At 43.1% G+C, this 13,713-nt stretch overlaps 1 protein-coding gene across 3 annotated transcripts in view; it reads right to left on the bottom strand.

The window, feature by feature from the left end:
* zeb2a (zinc finger E-box binding homeobox 2a) overlaps positions 1–13,032 on the bottom strand; it is a 53,812-nt gene extending 40,780 nt beyond the window's left edge. The window contains exons 1-2 of one of the 3 annotated variants that reach the window (XM_067443833.1): positions 11,788–13,032; positions 10,342–10,472 (exon numbers count right to left, since the gene is read on the bottom strand). In XM_067443833.1, coding sequence (XP_067299934.1) covers positions 10,342–10,465 — 124 coding nt within the window. In that variant the 5' untranslated portion in view covers positions 10,466–10,472; positions 11,788–13,032. Of the gene's footprint in view, positions 1–10,341; positions 11,299–11,787 lie in introns of those variants that run through there. The other 2 variants (XM_067443830.1, XM_067443832.1) reach the window with 2 other exon arrangements.
* Positions 13,033–13,713: the final 681 nt, after the last annotated feature.

The raw sequence follows: 13,713 nt of genomic DNA, 5'->3' as shown, positions 1-13,713 counted from the left end.
CCCGGTTCACAGCATCCACCGCAAAAATGCAGGGATGTACTGTGGTGTATTTTTAGGGAGAACATGGAAAATGAAAATGGTAGTGCTCTCTGTGGCTTCTCAGAGCTCTTCGCCTCCAGGGACAGTAACCACCCATTCTAAGGAAAACAACATGTACAAGTACAATGTCTGAAGCAGTGACTCGTCCAACCTAAAATGAGCTGGCTTTTCAATAACAAATATCTCAGCAAAAAGCAATTCAGTTCCACCTATTTCATTTCTATTCTAATGGGCTGTTCTGTCAAGTGAGGAATTTTTGAGATTGTGACAAATTGTCTACCAATGTATGGTTTTAGTCATTTCTCTCATTCGACTGTGATGGATATAAGCCAATGGCCACATACCAATACAAAAAGAGAAGCCTCATATGGAAAAATTATATTTATCATTTCCCCCCCCCATCCCTCCACATCACTTGTATCATTACACTGGCCCTTGACCCTATTGCATCTGCTCTCTCTAGGGGAGACATACACAAACAGCAAAGGCTGTTTGTCAGAACTGACGCCATAAGTTTCTGTTTGACTGCATCATGTCTGAAGAAATAAAATTAACAAATCTCACATTGAGCTCCTGTGCGGTTATTTCAACAGCTCCCTTGGCAAATGAGTCAATCACCGGTCTGAGTAATCTTGTTACCTGTGAAATGCATGCATGCCACTTCTATTGGCACAGAACTACTGAAAAGGAGGCTTAGCTCAGGCAAAACAAACTAGGCGATCGAAAGAGCCATAACTGTCTCGCTGGCCATGATTTTGTTTTGAAGGACCTTATAGGACCTCACGGTTTGAGGAACCTTTCACATAATAGATACAAGGATGACTAAGCGTCACAGAATGTCTTTTGGTTCTGACTCTGCAGAAAGCACTCTTCGATATGCTAGGTGCTGGTGGGAATTAAAGAGCACCTTCTTTTTTATAACCCTGACGCTTTACACCACGTTTGTGGGGAACCATCCGTCTCACGGGAGCTCACAACATTCTGAAGCACCTTGTCAGATGCCGCCTGACCTAGTCGCTCCACACAGCACCCCAGGGGAGAGAAATAAAAAAGAACGAAACAATGACTGAGGGGTTGTGTGCAGCCAAGAGGAGAAATGAGGGGAGGAGGGGAGGTGACAGCGACAGGGAAAGAGAATGGGAACGCTCCGATGCTAAGCCCACCGCTCTACCATTTCCTCCCCCTCTGCATACACACACACACAGCCAGGCCATTGTACACCCAGGGGGCTTTGCAGATAAATGGCCGCATGTTAACCACATTTGACGTGCTGCACAAAAGGGGACACCGCGGGTCCCATGACGCAACCTGCAACAACTGAAACCCACCGCCCCCCTGCTTCCTCACCTCACCTCCTCCTCCTGCTTTGCCCATCCTAATGGAGAGAAAAAAAGACATGAGGTGCAGTGATTGGGTGAGGCTGGGACGTCAAGTGCAGAGAGAGGCAAGACAATTTGTCGCTAGGCTGTTAAGACTCCTCAGCATTATGCCTGACTGGGCTTTTTGACCCGATGCCATGTCAGAGGAGTGACAGGCCCCATAACTGACAAAAATACAAAAATAATAATAATATTGTTGATGGCAATAATGTCAGTATTAAGTCAGGCAGTAATGTTGAAAGACTTTCATGTCTGTAAGTCTCCAAAACACATGAATGTATTTGTTGTCATTTCAAAATAATAATTATAAATAATAATAAAATACATTATGTTAGTTTAAACAAATCTAAAGTGACATTTCAAAGCTGGCGAAATATAATGTAGCTTAACATGATCACTTGACTTTGGTTAATTGAACACTTCATAGGTATGATGAATTTACTGTCATATAAAAGATTGATGGGACTTTCAGGACCCCTGTGTGTCCGACTGAAGCACATTTGTGATGACAGGCCTGCAAACAGGCTGTTACGGAGCGGAAAACTTTACTTTGAGCATTTGCCATGGACCTCTCTTCCTTTGGAGCCCATTCAGGTACAAAAATTGACCTCTGAACACCAGAGCATGGGAGCCAGCCTTCACTTTCACTCCTGCACCCACTCTCACAAGTACGGAGCCAAAAAAAAAGTATGTGTTTGGGGCGGGGGGGAGTGCTCGCTTTGCAGCGCCAGCACTAACCTTTTCAGCCTCGTCACGTCTTTGATGCCTGACGGACTACACAAAAGCACCTGCTCCATCCCCGGAGAGCTTCTTTGGTTCCCCCCGCACCAACCCCTGCTGACCTCACCGGCATTCCATGCCTTTGGGGGGCCCTTCCCATGGCTACCTCTTCCTCAGCTGCCCCCAGACCCTCCCGCAGCCGCCCCCTTCACCCCCCTAATCCCACAGTAAACACGGCAGGGCCGGCCTGTTTGGAGGATGCACGGGACTTCTCACAGAGCTCCAAGGAAAGGTGCACCATGGATAGGGCCTCGTTGCGTGGGAATGAGGGAGGAGAGGGTACGGCACCTCATTGAGATGCAAAGGGGTCACTGGCAAAGTGAAAACCTCATAAAGTGACAAAGGCCTCTCCAGGTTGATGTGGAGATGGGTAAAGTCTTTGGTTAATGCAAATGTAGGATTCAGTTTGGTGTGATAAAATAATTTAAATCAATGCTGAAGTCTTGACTGCCATAACAAATTGTGTGTTATATAACTGGAAAGTTCACAGGTAAAAAGCTGACATTCTGGTCGAATAAGCAATTATTCAATGTTTCCTCCCACTTTTGTGTTTGGTTGAACAAAACAACATTGGGATCTGTGTCCATCTGTCTCAATGTGTGAGATATTAGAGAAAGAAAGAAGGAAGAAGAGAAAGAAACGTGTGTGAGAGAGAGAAAAAGAGAGATCAACTAGTGGATCAACAGCTGTTAGCTTTTTTTGAGCTGCGTCCTGTTTTCTAATACAACGTAGCGGAAGGAATTTTTCAATACTAGATACATCGTATACAAATGGAACACACTGTAAAATGGAGAAAATTAGCTCTGCATTATCAGTAAGCACTCCACACACACATAATAACTCTCTGTCTCACACCTCAAACCTCTACACAAGTACCACTATCCTTGCCTCCCTGCATGTTTGCACAAAAGCTGGAGTGTGAAGTGAATCAGCAGGCGGTGCCACCCTCGCATTACAAATGGCTTGATTGGTCCTTCCCCTTTTCCATTTCCTGTGTACCTTCCCAAAGCATCACGTGACCTCTCCGACATCTCTAACACTCCCCTCCCCTCTCCTCCAATCGCTACCCGCCATACCCAGCCAGCACTGCTAGACAGCGCACTAATTGCAGACATGCCAGGCTACCACCATAATAAAGCAGGGAGTTGCTTTGAGGGGGGTGGCATGGCTTGCTCATTTGCGAGGATGGCTAAGGAAGGTGCCACACATGAATATTTCATTAGCTTTAATTGCTGAGGAACCATTTCTTTATAGCAGTCTCGCCAAAGAGGCCGCCGTTGGTAATAACGAGGCCTGGCCCATTGTAAAACTTGAAAAGCCGATGGCATTAAGACAGTGATTTTGCCAGCCTGAAAAGGTGGGTTCAGTTGTACCATCTGGATCAGTGGCACACATGGCAATTCAATCCCACTACTGCCTAGCAATTGGAACACAATTAAGGCCTGACATCATTCAGTTACAGTAGACCCTCAGGGCGCATTGCACATCAATATAAGGAAGTCTAGCATCATTCAGTCAGGCAATTGACAACTTTAGCACTTCACAGCCAAGGTTAAGTTGAAACGGACTCTCCACAAAAAAAATAAAAAATAAAAAAAATCCCACACACTCTGTTAAATAAACTTTACTTTAAACACCTTTGAGCAGCTCAGATTCCCTATTGTGAATAAATGCGCCAGTTGAAGTGAGGGAAAGAGCTAGTCCATGCTGTCTCATTTGTAGCAACCAGAGGCTGCTTTGACGGGGCCATCAGATCCAATCCTCCTGAGTGCTAGCGCTTACACTAAGGAAGAGGATCATTTAGCCCAGGAATGTAAAGCACAGGACATCCTCCCTGATAAGGAGCAGGCATGCCTTGCCCGAGGTTGTGGGCCAGGAGTTATCGACTTGAAAGGCAGCAAGTCAGCACTACACTCATGCCTTGGCTTCTGTGAGTGGAGAGTCTCCTCATTACTTTAATTGCTAGACCTGCAACCCTCAAAAAAAAGTTATGCCCTGTAATCTCAGCCCTGCTGGTGGACAGTAGGAAAAGCAGTAAAACAGAAAAGGCAGAGCTCTGTAACTGCTTTCAAAACCTCACCTCAGATAATGATAAGACAGAGCAGATTTGAGGAGTGACAGGGAGTGAAGTGCTACAAACGCAGTCTGTCAAACGGGAGGCATAAAAGGAATGCTGTCAGGAGTAATTCCTCAGTAGCGTTCCTTTCCTGAGGTAGCAGGTTGACATTTGCTTATGACAGTGCCCTCTGTCCCATGCAAGCGCCTGGAATAGCACCACCTTTTCACACTTTTGAATCTACATCTGTGTAAGAAGATGCCAGAGCCCATTGCCAGTCCTTTTACTTTCACTTTTATGTTGAAAATTGATGACTGAATAAGTATGAGTTTAGATAACAAGGCTGATGTAATTACAGCTATTGGCCCTTCTAACATAGACGTGCATGTTTAGTCCGATCTCAGAGCAGTGCCTGTGACTGTGGGTCAGAATGAAAGAGGCCATTACACTCAAGCTAATCTCTGAGAGCAATCTATTCCAATTACTTAACCACTGTATCACAGGCCAACATCTCCACCCTCATCACAGCAAAGGGAAGATACGCGCCGACAGACGCAGCCTGTGTTTTCCTAACAGCTCAGTGAGGGGAAACCTTCAAACGCAGATGACTGGCAGCAAGGCCGCAGCCCATGGACACGGACTCTTTGGGCCTGTAATATAGATCTGGCATTAGGGCGGGAGCATTGTCAACAGAGTGGGCTTTAAGAGGCATTCACCCATACACGGGAGGTCTGGGCCCACAGATGTCATGACACCTTAATCCACCGATCCGTTATTGATTGTTCCATGTGTCTGTGACCTTGCCGGAGGTGTTCCACTAATCAAACGGGACATATCCATGTGAGTGCGTACGGTGTGCATGTGAGGTTTGTGAGAGAGCATCCATATGTGTAGGCAAACATAAGTCGGACTTGAGGAAACAATTAATGGTGATTCAAAACTGTCGGGGAAATCGCAAAAATATTGAGGGGTTAAATGCATGCAAAACAACTTTTATCAAAAGCTTATAAAAAATTTTTTATGCACGTTATATTCACAACAACACAAACAGACAGACATCCCAGTCGAGCTCAACCTTAGTTCCATTCATTATCACCGGGACTGTTGTTTCTGCTGCCTGCAGTGACATACCTCATTATTGACCTTGGTAAATCCTCGCTGTTTAGGCTAACGGCAATTCGGCGCCACAAAATGTCACAGCGCTACTCTGTACTCACTCATGAAGAAAATGTGCACATGGTTAGTTAGGGGGAAGACGCACAGCAAACTCTGTCAGTCACCTTGAACCACAAACATACAAGTCCACGGCCGAGCACCTTGAACAACAACAGATAACTTGTAAAGTACAGCCTCTGACTGTGGAAACATTGCACGCTATCTTGATCATCATGGCCGGCGTGGGTGTTTTTGGCACTCTTAGGCCAACTACCCACACCCAACGTAGCGATGGACTGCATAAAACAAGAGCTGTGGTATTTGAAGCTGTATCATCTAGTAGAGAGTGGGAGAGCAGGAGAAAAGAGGAGGGAACAGACTCACTACTGTGAATTGCCCATTCCGGTTAGTCACAAGTGACATAGGACTAACGAAGCCTCCGGTGGTGTTCTCCTGTCCCTCTTAGCGGTGACAGATGTTAGGAGAACAGAGTCAGATAAAGCTCTCTGCACTAGCTTGGAGAAAGAAAAAAACTGGGGGATGGGCTTAATGTAGCTTAACTTGGAATAAAAACACCATAGTTATGCCCCGGTTAGACAGTTTCCTGCCACAAAGTATATAGGAATCTAAGCATCTCCTAGCAAATATTCCAAAATATCACAAGCTTCAGCAAGACCTCTTTGAATCGGCATTTACTCAGACCACAATGCACTTTGTGCAGATGCTCCCAAGACAACTCCTCTACCTAGACCCATCTAATCTCTCGCGTCCAGAGAAGAAGTTTGAGGCACACAATGGGGGCACGTCTCTACACTAATGTATGTTCCCTTGTCTTTGGCAGATAGCAGACTGCTTTAGCTTTAACCAGCCTCCCTGGGCCACCAGCATACAGCTTAATGCGATAATACGGCCGCCCGGTGAAGCATTAGGCCTTCTGCACCCCAGCAAACAAAGGACCCCCTCTTTCCAAGCAGGGTCCGTCCCCTCCCCAGTGTCCATAGGTGTTTGCTGAAGTAAATCGGCCTAAATCCTGCACAGCTTGGCCCAGCTGAAAGGGGAGGGGACTTGAATGAAGGTGTACAGATAATCTCCTTTTCTTACAAACAAAAAAAAGTCGAGGGGGGAGGGAGCGAAACAGATAAAATTAAGAATTCATATCACATGGTGCATTTGAGTATTCTTACGTTCCCTCTCTCTCTCGGTATGCCTGTGGATTTGCATTTGTGATCCCTGACCTATTGAGGTACAGGGGGAAAAGCGAATGAAAGGCTAACACAATAATGGATGTCTTGTCTGTCAGTGAAAAGGCACAGGCGTTTGGCCCCTGACTAGATGTTTTGTCTCACTTCGTGAAAGCGATGGACTGCTAGAAAGTGTCGGTCCTGAGAGTGGCATCTGTCCCGCCACCCATACAAATCTGTGAATCTCTAAAGACCAACGTCCCGTTTCTCTTATCTCTCTATATCTGGGTCGTTGGCTTATCTTGAATATGGCAGATGTATGGCAACTTTACGGTGGTGTGGGGAGGGGGGGGGAAGACAAAATATCCCCAAAAGGAACTCAGAATAAGAAACAAAATAAGTCAGCTAAAACTGAGCGTGTGATCTTGCTACAAAGTGACAACATAAACAACTAACACCTAACGTCTGTAGCAGCACTTTAAAAATGGATTCCACTTAGTCTCAAGCACTTGTGATATTTCTTTTGGGTCCATAAAACAATCTGTTGCTTGCCCCCCGGCCCCCAGCTCCCCTCCCGTATACACACGCTAACTTGTTTTCTCTCACTCAATTCTTGCTAGCCTTATCAGTGTCTCTCTTTTTTTGTCTCTCAAAGTCCCTCCCTATTCTCACTCTCTCTCTCGTCTGCTATTCGGCCGTTAATAGTTCCAGACTGGCATCCAGTAACATTATCTAGCCATTAGTAAGGACCCCATCCCTCGCTGGGGCAGTTGACTGGCGTGGGCAGCGTAACCAAGGGAGTTTAACAATCGCAAAGAGGCACCAAAGTTATGTCACTCTACCTCTATACCTCTAGCTCTAGATCATAGTTTCCACCTTTTCTTTCCTCACTCGCTCGCTCTCCCTTTCTCCTTTCTCTCTTGCGCTCTTTTCATCTCTGGCTTTGGGATGCTGAAAGCGAGAGAGTGGCCTGGCGGCAGTGAAAGGGCTGAATTGTGATTAAGAAGGAGGAGAGGAGCTCCTTTTCTTTGTTCTGCCCTCGGGGGTGTTTACTGAGGGGGTGTGTGGCGGAGGAGGGAGAGAGGGAGTGAGGGAGGGAAAAAATAGAGAGAGAGAGAGAAGGAGAGAGAAAGAGAAAGAAGGAAAGGGGGTGGCTGAAACATGGCATAGCAGATATGAAAGGCATTCAGGTCAGCAAAGATGATGGTACTGCTGGAGAGCTACTTGAGATTGGTGTGCACATGTGTTTTAGAGAGCGAGACTACTATTTGTAAAAGTGCAAATAAATAATTGCCAGATTTTTTTTTTTTTTTTTTTAAAGCTGTATTTAATAGGAAGTGGTTGAAGGAGGGTGAAAGGTATCTGCTGCAGCTGCATTCACAATGGCCCGGTTGTGCGCAATACTTGCCAAAGACAGTACACTAGACACCCTGGTACTGCCGATTATAAGAGCATGCCAATGAGATGCCCCAATGACAAGCCATTGTCTTAGCGCTTTGTCTCGGTGAACCTGCTAGCCTCTTTATGCCACCCGAACAAAAATCACACAATGTTCCCTTCATAGAAACAAGTGATTTAATCTGTTAGCTGCAGTGACTCAATACAGCGACTTCTCACAAAGGCTTCGGATCATCTGTATTAGTAGCTTTAGCATCAGTTTCTAAAACGAGCCAAAAAACGAGAATGAATCACAAATAAATTTTAAAGTGACAGCTGTAGTACACACATCACAGACAAATGGCGCTTAATAAGAGAGAAATTAAAACCCGATGCAGCTAAACATCACAACAAGCTTACAGCGATCTGTCATTAAAGAGAACGCGACAAACAACAACAGAACCATGACAATCTATAGAATGCTGCAACTTTTATAGTCTTGCGCCTCTGACAGTTTTGTCAAGCTGGCCCTCACAGCTGGATGTGACGTGCTGTGAAAAAAAGGGGGAGGTTGGGGGTGTGGGAGGGTAAATGACAACCACAACACAACTGCAGCCAGAGAGAGGATCGAGTTTCACATAGGGCCTAATGTGACCTCCCATTGGGCCCTCAAAACAGCGGGGTGGGGCCGCACTGCAAAGAGAAGAGGACCTGAACTACAAACTATAAAAATACATTTGGAATCACTTTTTAACAAAACTGTCATTTTGATATTCAGTATCAAAATTGAAGCATACTTGACTTAATGAGGCGATAAAGTAAACAATTACATTTATACATTCAATAATACATTTTAATGGACCATTTAAAATAATAATATAATTTGATGTAATTATATGTAGGCTTTAGAATCACAAATACATTTTAGCTGTTCAACAGAACAACTTGCATTTGTAGTTGTTCAACAGAAAAGTATCCAATTAGCCAATATTATTAATATGTGTGTCCTTTCTATTATTTACATGTATAATAACGGCCTGTGAAAACGATTCAAAACATTTTACTCAACTCACATCTCATACAATACTCGTTTTATAGTCATCGCTCGGTATGTATTATATATCTATTTATTTTCCTCAAATGCATTTTCTGTCATAAAAAAGGGAAAAGGGAAATTTTCCTCAAAAGTTAAATATATGGGCAACTAATGGTTTCCCTAGGAAATGTTTTCAAATAGCTGAAAATATGTATAAATCCAATATGATGCGTTCCTGTTTCAATTCAAATCACAAGAAGGGATTGACCGTTTCACTCATTTTTGCTACCATTTGAAAATAGTTTCAACCCATCGACTTTATTCAGTGTCATACACCCCGCGACAGGCTACATTGATTTTTATAAAATCAATAGATCGCATTTAATAAAGTATCGAGGTCAAACATAGCTAACAGTGTCCGGGAATATGTGCAAATTCTATTACCAAAATAACCAAAGCACGATTCACATTTATTTACATAAAATACAGCTTGATCAGCATCATTAGAAGTGTTTTAAAAATATTAGGCTACACTGATCCAATTAAAAATATATATTTTCTTTTTACAAATATATAATATATATATTTATCTATAAAAGAAGGACGGGCAAGCGAGGGTAATAGTCCAAAGATGTTTGTAGATGAGTTTGTTTTTCTTTGTGTCTAAAATTCTCCTCAGGCCAATAGCTTACACCAGGACATTTCTTTTTGTCTTTTTTCCCCTCATGATCCCAACAAAAACAATCGTTACTCCAATTCACCTCCATGATCCCTTCAACACAAATCAAAAGTCCTGTGTTTAATAAGTCATAACGGTTGTGACCATTTATAAGTAAATAAAGTGACGAAAAGTGTCCCAACACATAACCTGTGACCGTAGAGCACTACTTCACTCCTTCACAACTCCACAGAAGACTTGAAGACTACCAAGCATAAGTGTAAAAGTTTGACAAAACAAGCACAACACTCAAAACAACTTTCACAAGTATTTTAAGGTATTTTAGAGCCGTATTGTGTCCTGCAGAAGACACGCGTGCGCGCACGCGTTCACGCGCACATAACGGTTTTGTGCTGTGAGATAATAGACGCACATCTGAACTCTCCCTCTAACTCCTACTCTATTACAACTTAAACATTTCCACGGCAATGAAAACAACTTCAATCAGTAGACTAATACCTTAAGCACACAGCAAAATAGTTTACACTGTCGTTGAGTTTTCCGCACTCCCCTGTACACCGCTTCAGTTGACAACGCACAATCTCACCCAAATCCAACTGTTTTTTAAAGACGCGAGAACAAGCAGGAGACAAGTTTTTCGACACAAGTCACTTTCTTACCGTTCTTTCTCCTCGGGTTGGCCTGTTTTCTCCTCTTACACCGGGGACCCTCCGCCATGATCTCCTGCTTCATTGATAAGAGTGGGTCAGATGGCAGCAGTCCGCATGGGCTCCGCTCCTTCATCCAAGATCTAGCAACCAACACACACACGGCAACAATTGGACTCTCAGGGCAGGAAGGAGGATGTGTGTCGCTCACAGGAGAGCAAATGATATTTGGGGGGTAGAGTGACTGAGACGTCCGAATGAAGTTATCCAGAAGGGTTTGTTTGGAGGGACCGTGAGCGTCCTGCGCGTCGTCTGATCTTTTGAAGTGTGTGTGTGATCGGACAGCAGCGCGTGAGTGCGCGAACGAAGGGGGACGGACACACCGACACCTTCAAGTCACCATAAAGCATGTGCTGCGCGTACAGAGCATATCATAGAATGAAAAGCAATGTAAGTTTCCGGCAACTTGTGTTTAGTGGACATGCTTCATGTATTTTTTTTTTTTGTTCTCCACTTTTCTCTCTCTTTATGCTTTAAGTTATTATAGGCATCATATCTTGTGGGTTACTTTCTTTTCGAGTCTGACGGATGTAAATATTGGCTTCATAATTTCTGTACTGCCTGACTTCTATGGATTGACTGAATTTAATCAAGCATTACTTTTCCTCGGAATTGACATGAGATTCCCGTTAGGTTATGTTTTAAAGTAGCTGCTAAGAGATACGGTGCTGATTAAAATTATTGCTCATAGATCCATTTTTATAATTTGTCTTTCTTTTTAGAAAAATATGAAAAGGGTCCAAAACATTACATGTTGCATTTGTTTAAACTATTCTAATAATGGCTTATAATAAATCTTACATTCGAAATTTATATTAGCCTAGTCAGTTTATCACAATGAAAAAAAATGTGCAAGCGATGTGCATGCGAATCATTAAAATAACAAACGGAATCAAAGCATGCTAAACAAACAAACAAACAAACAAGCCACGTTACCCTTTCATCGCAGTTTAGATGCGAGTCTTGGACAATTCGTGGATACTGATGACAAAATGTAAATCATTTTTAAGCGTATTTATGCAATCAAATATGTTTAAATATTTAAACTAAAACTATAAGTCATGTACCTAAAATTGAGAATAAGAATGAAATGAGATGCTGATTTAAAAAAGAAAAAGAAAAAAAAGTGTTGTGTTGTTTTCTAAAGGGAAAGCATCCGTTTGTGAGAGCCGCGTAAACATGCTCTGATAAATTTAACGAGCGACATCATCACCATCATCCCTGCGTGAGGCTGCCGGTGTGTCAGCATCCGTGAGGCGCGCGCACCTTTCTCACCTGAGCCGGCTGAAGCCAAGTTGTTATCAATCTCACATTCGGGAGGGGGGTTTAAAAAAAGTCAAACAGGCTGTATAAAAGCATCCACAAGGACTCAAGTACACACGAAACAGGCTCACCTACCCGATTCTATATGAAAATTCCCCAAAGAGCCGGTTAGAGGGGAGGAAAACGCCACAGAGATGTTTGGAGCGCTGAGGAGGACTCTGCTCTATAATGAGGGACCGTTATTCCTGATGGACAGGTTTGGACTGATCTCTGTGAGCCACAACACGGAACAAACCTGAGGACGCACTGACGTGTTCCGCCTCTTCAGATGACATTTCTGCGCTCTCTCTTTTACTTTTGCGCTTCGAGACTCTGACACACACGCCACCTATCTTTACAGGGCGGGATAGATGGAGAAACACTGAGGTCGTCTGATGATCCAGATCAGGTGCTCGCGTTTATCGTCCTGCGACACAGGTGGGACTTTGGAAAGGTGAGCGTTCTGTGGGCGTTCTATCCAGTGAACAGAGCAAGAACGGTTAGAACTCGACCATAGACAGCATGAGCTTAAGGATGAGGAGCTGAAACGATGCACGAGAGGCTGCCGGTGCTGCACTGATCTGACAGGTAGCTCACCTGTGTGTGGTGTGTGTGTGCGCGCGCGCGCTCCTTTCACCTGGCATTTCATTATTCTTGTCTTGCGCACTGATGAATGTCGCGTTTGCAGTTTTCACGGATATGTTTTTTATGTGTTCTCTGTATGAAACGGGCTGCTTATGGGCTCAAGGGTGAACAACGCAATTAAACGGGATAGTTTAGTGGCTCTGTGTTGCCTATTTCAAAACTGACCTGCTGAATTCGTTGCAGTGTGCGATCAAGAGAGATTTATTTGGATTTATTTGAGAGATTTATTTGTGAGATTTATTTTTTTCAAACGTTTTTCCTCCTTTCATCAGCCTTCTTTGCCATCAGTCTTTCATTTTAAAACAACCCTCCGTAGTGTATTAAAGTTACTCTGCTTGGTACAGTGTAAAGCAATTGACCCTCCCTAAATTCGTTTATTTTTTTAAGCATTACTAATTGACCAATAAAATGCCAGTGCTGTTTGATGTACTCATTAAAGACCAATTGGATTTCACTGGAGGCGTTTATATTAATCGATGCATTTTATTTAGACATTGCTTGAGTCTTCTTATTATGAATCCCTCGTTCCGCATGACGAATATGATGATAATAATAGGCTAGCACATGCATATTGATATTATTATTATATAATTAATAATATTTATTGTAATTGTTGTTATTGTAATATTAAAAAAACGACTTTTTTCATAAAACATGGAATCACTAGACGCTGCTTTTACTCTTTTTCCCTCTTCATGCATTTTTATTTTTATGAATGTGTGTTTGTGCCGCTGCAGAGTGTGGCGTGAAATTGGATCATAGTCGAGAGAATAAAACCCTAACCTAGAAATTTATTTGTGTCGATTATTTTTTTGTATTCTGAGACACTATGACCTATTTTCTGGAGAAGAAAACGAAAGAATCGAGTGCAACAAGGACGGTGCTCAGCTAACCGTTCTGTGTGTGCTGTTGTGTCAATTGGCAGCAGAAGTTCTGCTGTATTACTCATTCACTTTGACTGGAATCAGCTCCCCTCGCGAGATTTCTCACTAATACATTCCGAGGATAAAACGGCATATATTCAATTTCTTATTCTCCAACTGCCATTCGCAATGATAGAAACCAACGTGACCTCATATTCTTACGTTTCACCCACATACTTCTGTTCCCAAATGATCCCTTTGTCTCATTTATAACAAGATTCCTCTGCTCTGGTTTGCCCAGAATTCAGTTTTGTTAAATTGTCGGGATTTAATGATTACTACTACTTAAATATTTGTTTTGGCATAGGTTAACTGAAAAAAGGGTAGTTAAATTTGAATACATAAAAAAAACAAGATCTGACAAAATCAGTCAAGTATATTGGTTAAGTGTGAAATTGCTGAAAAAAAGAATAACAGTGAGTGTTGAGAACAAATCAAACTATCACAGGATTTG

This window comes from Pseudorasbora parva, chromosome 5, assembly GCF_024679245.1.
Source record: "Pseudorasbora parva isolate DD20220531a chromosome 5, ASM2467924v1, whole genome shotgun sequence".
Classification (NCBI taxonomy): Eukaryota; Metazoa; Chordata; class Actinopteri; order Cypriniformes; family Gobionidae; genus Pseudorasbora; species Pseudorasbora parva.
This window is presented reverse-complemented; position numbering and strand designations above follow the sequence as displayed.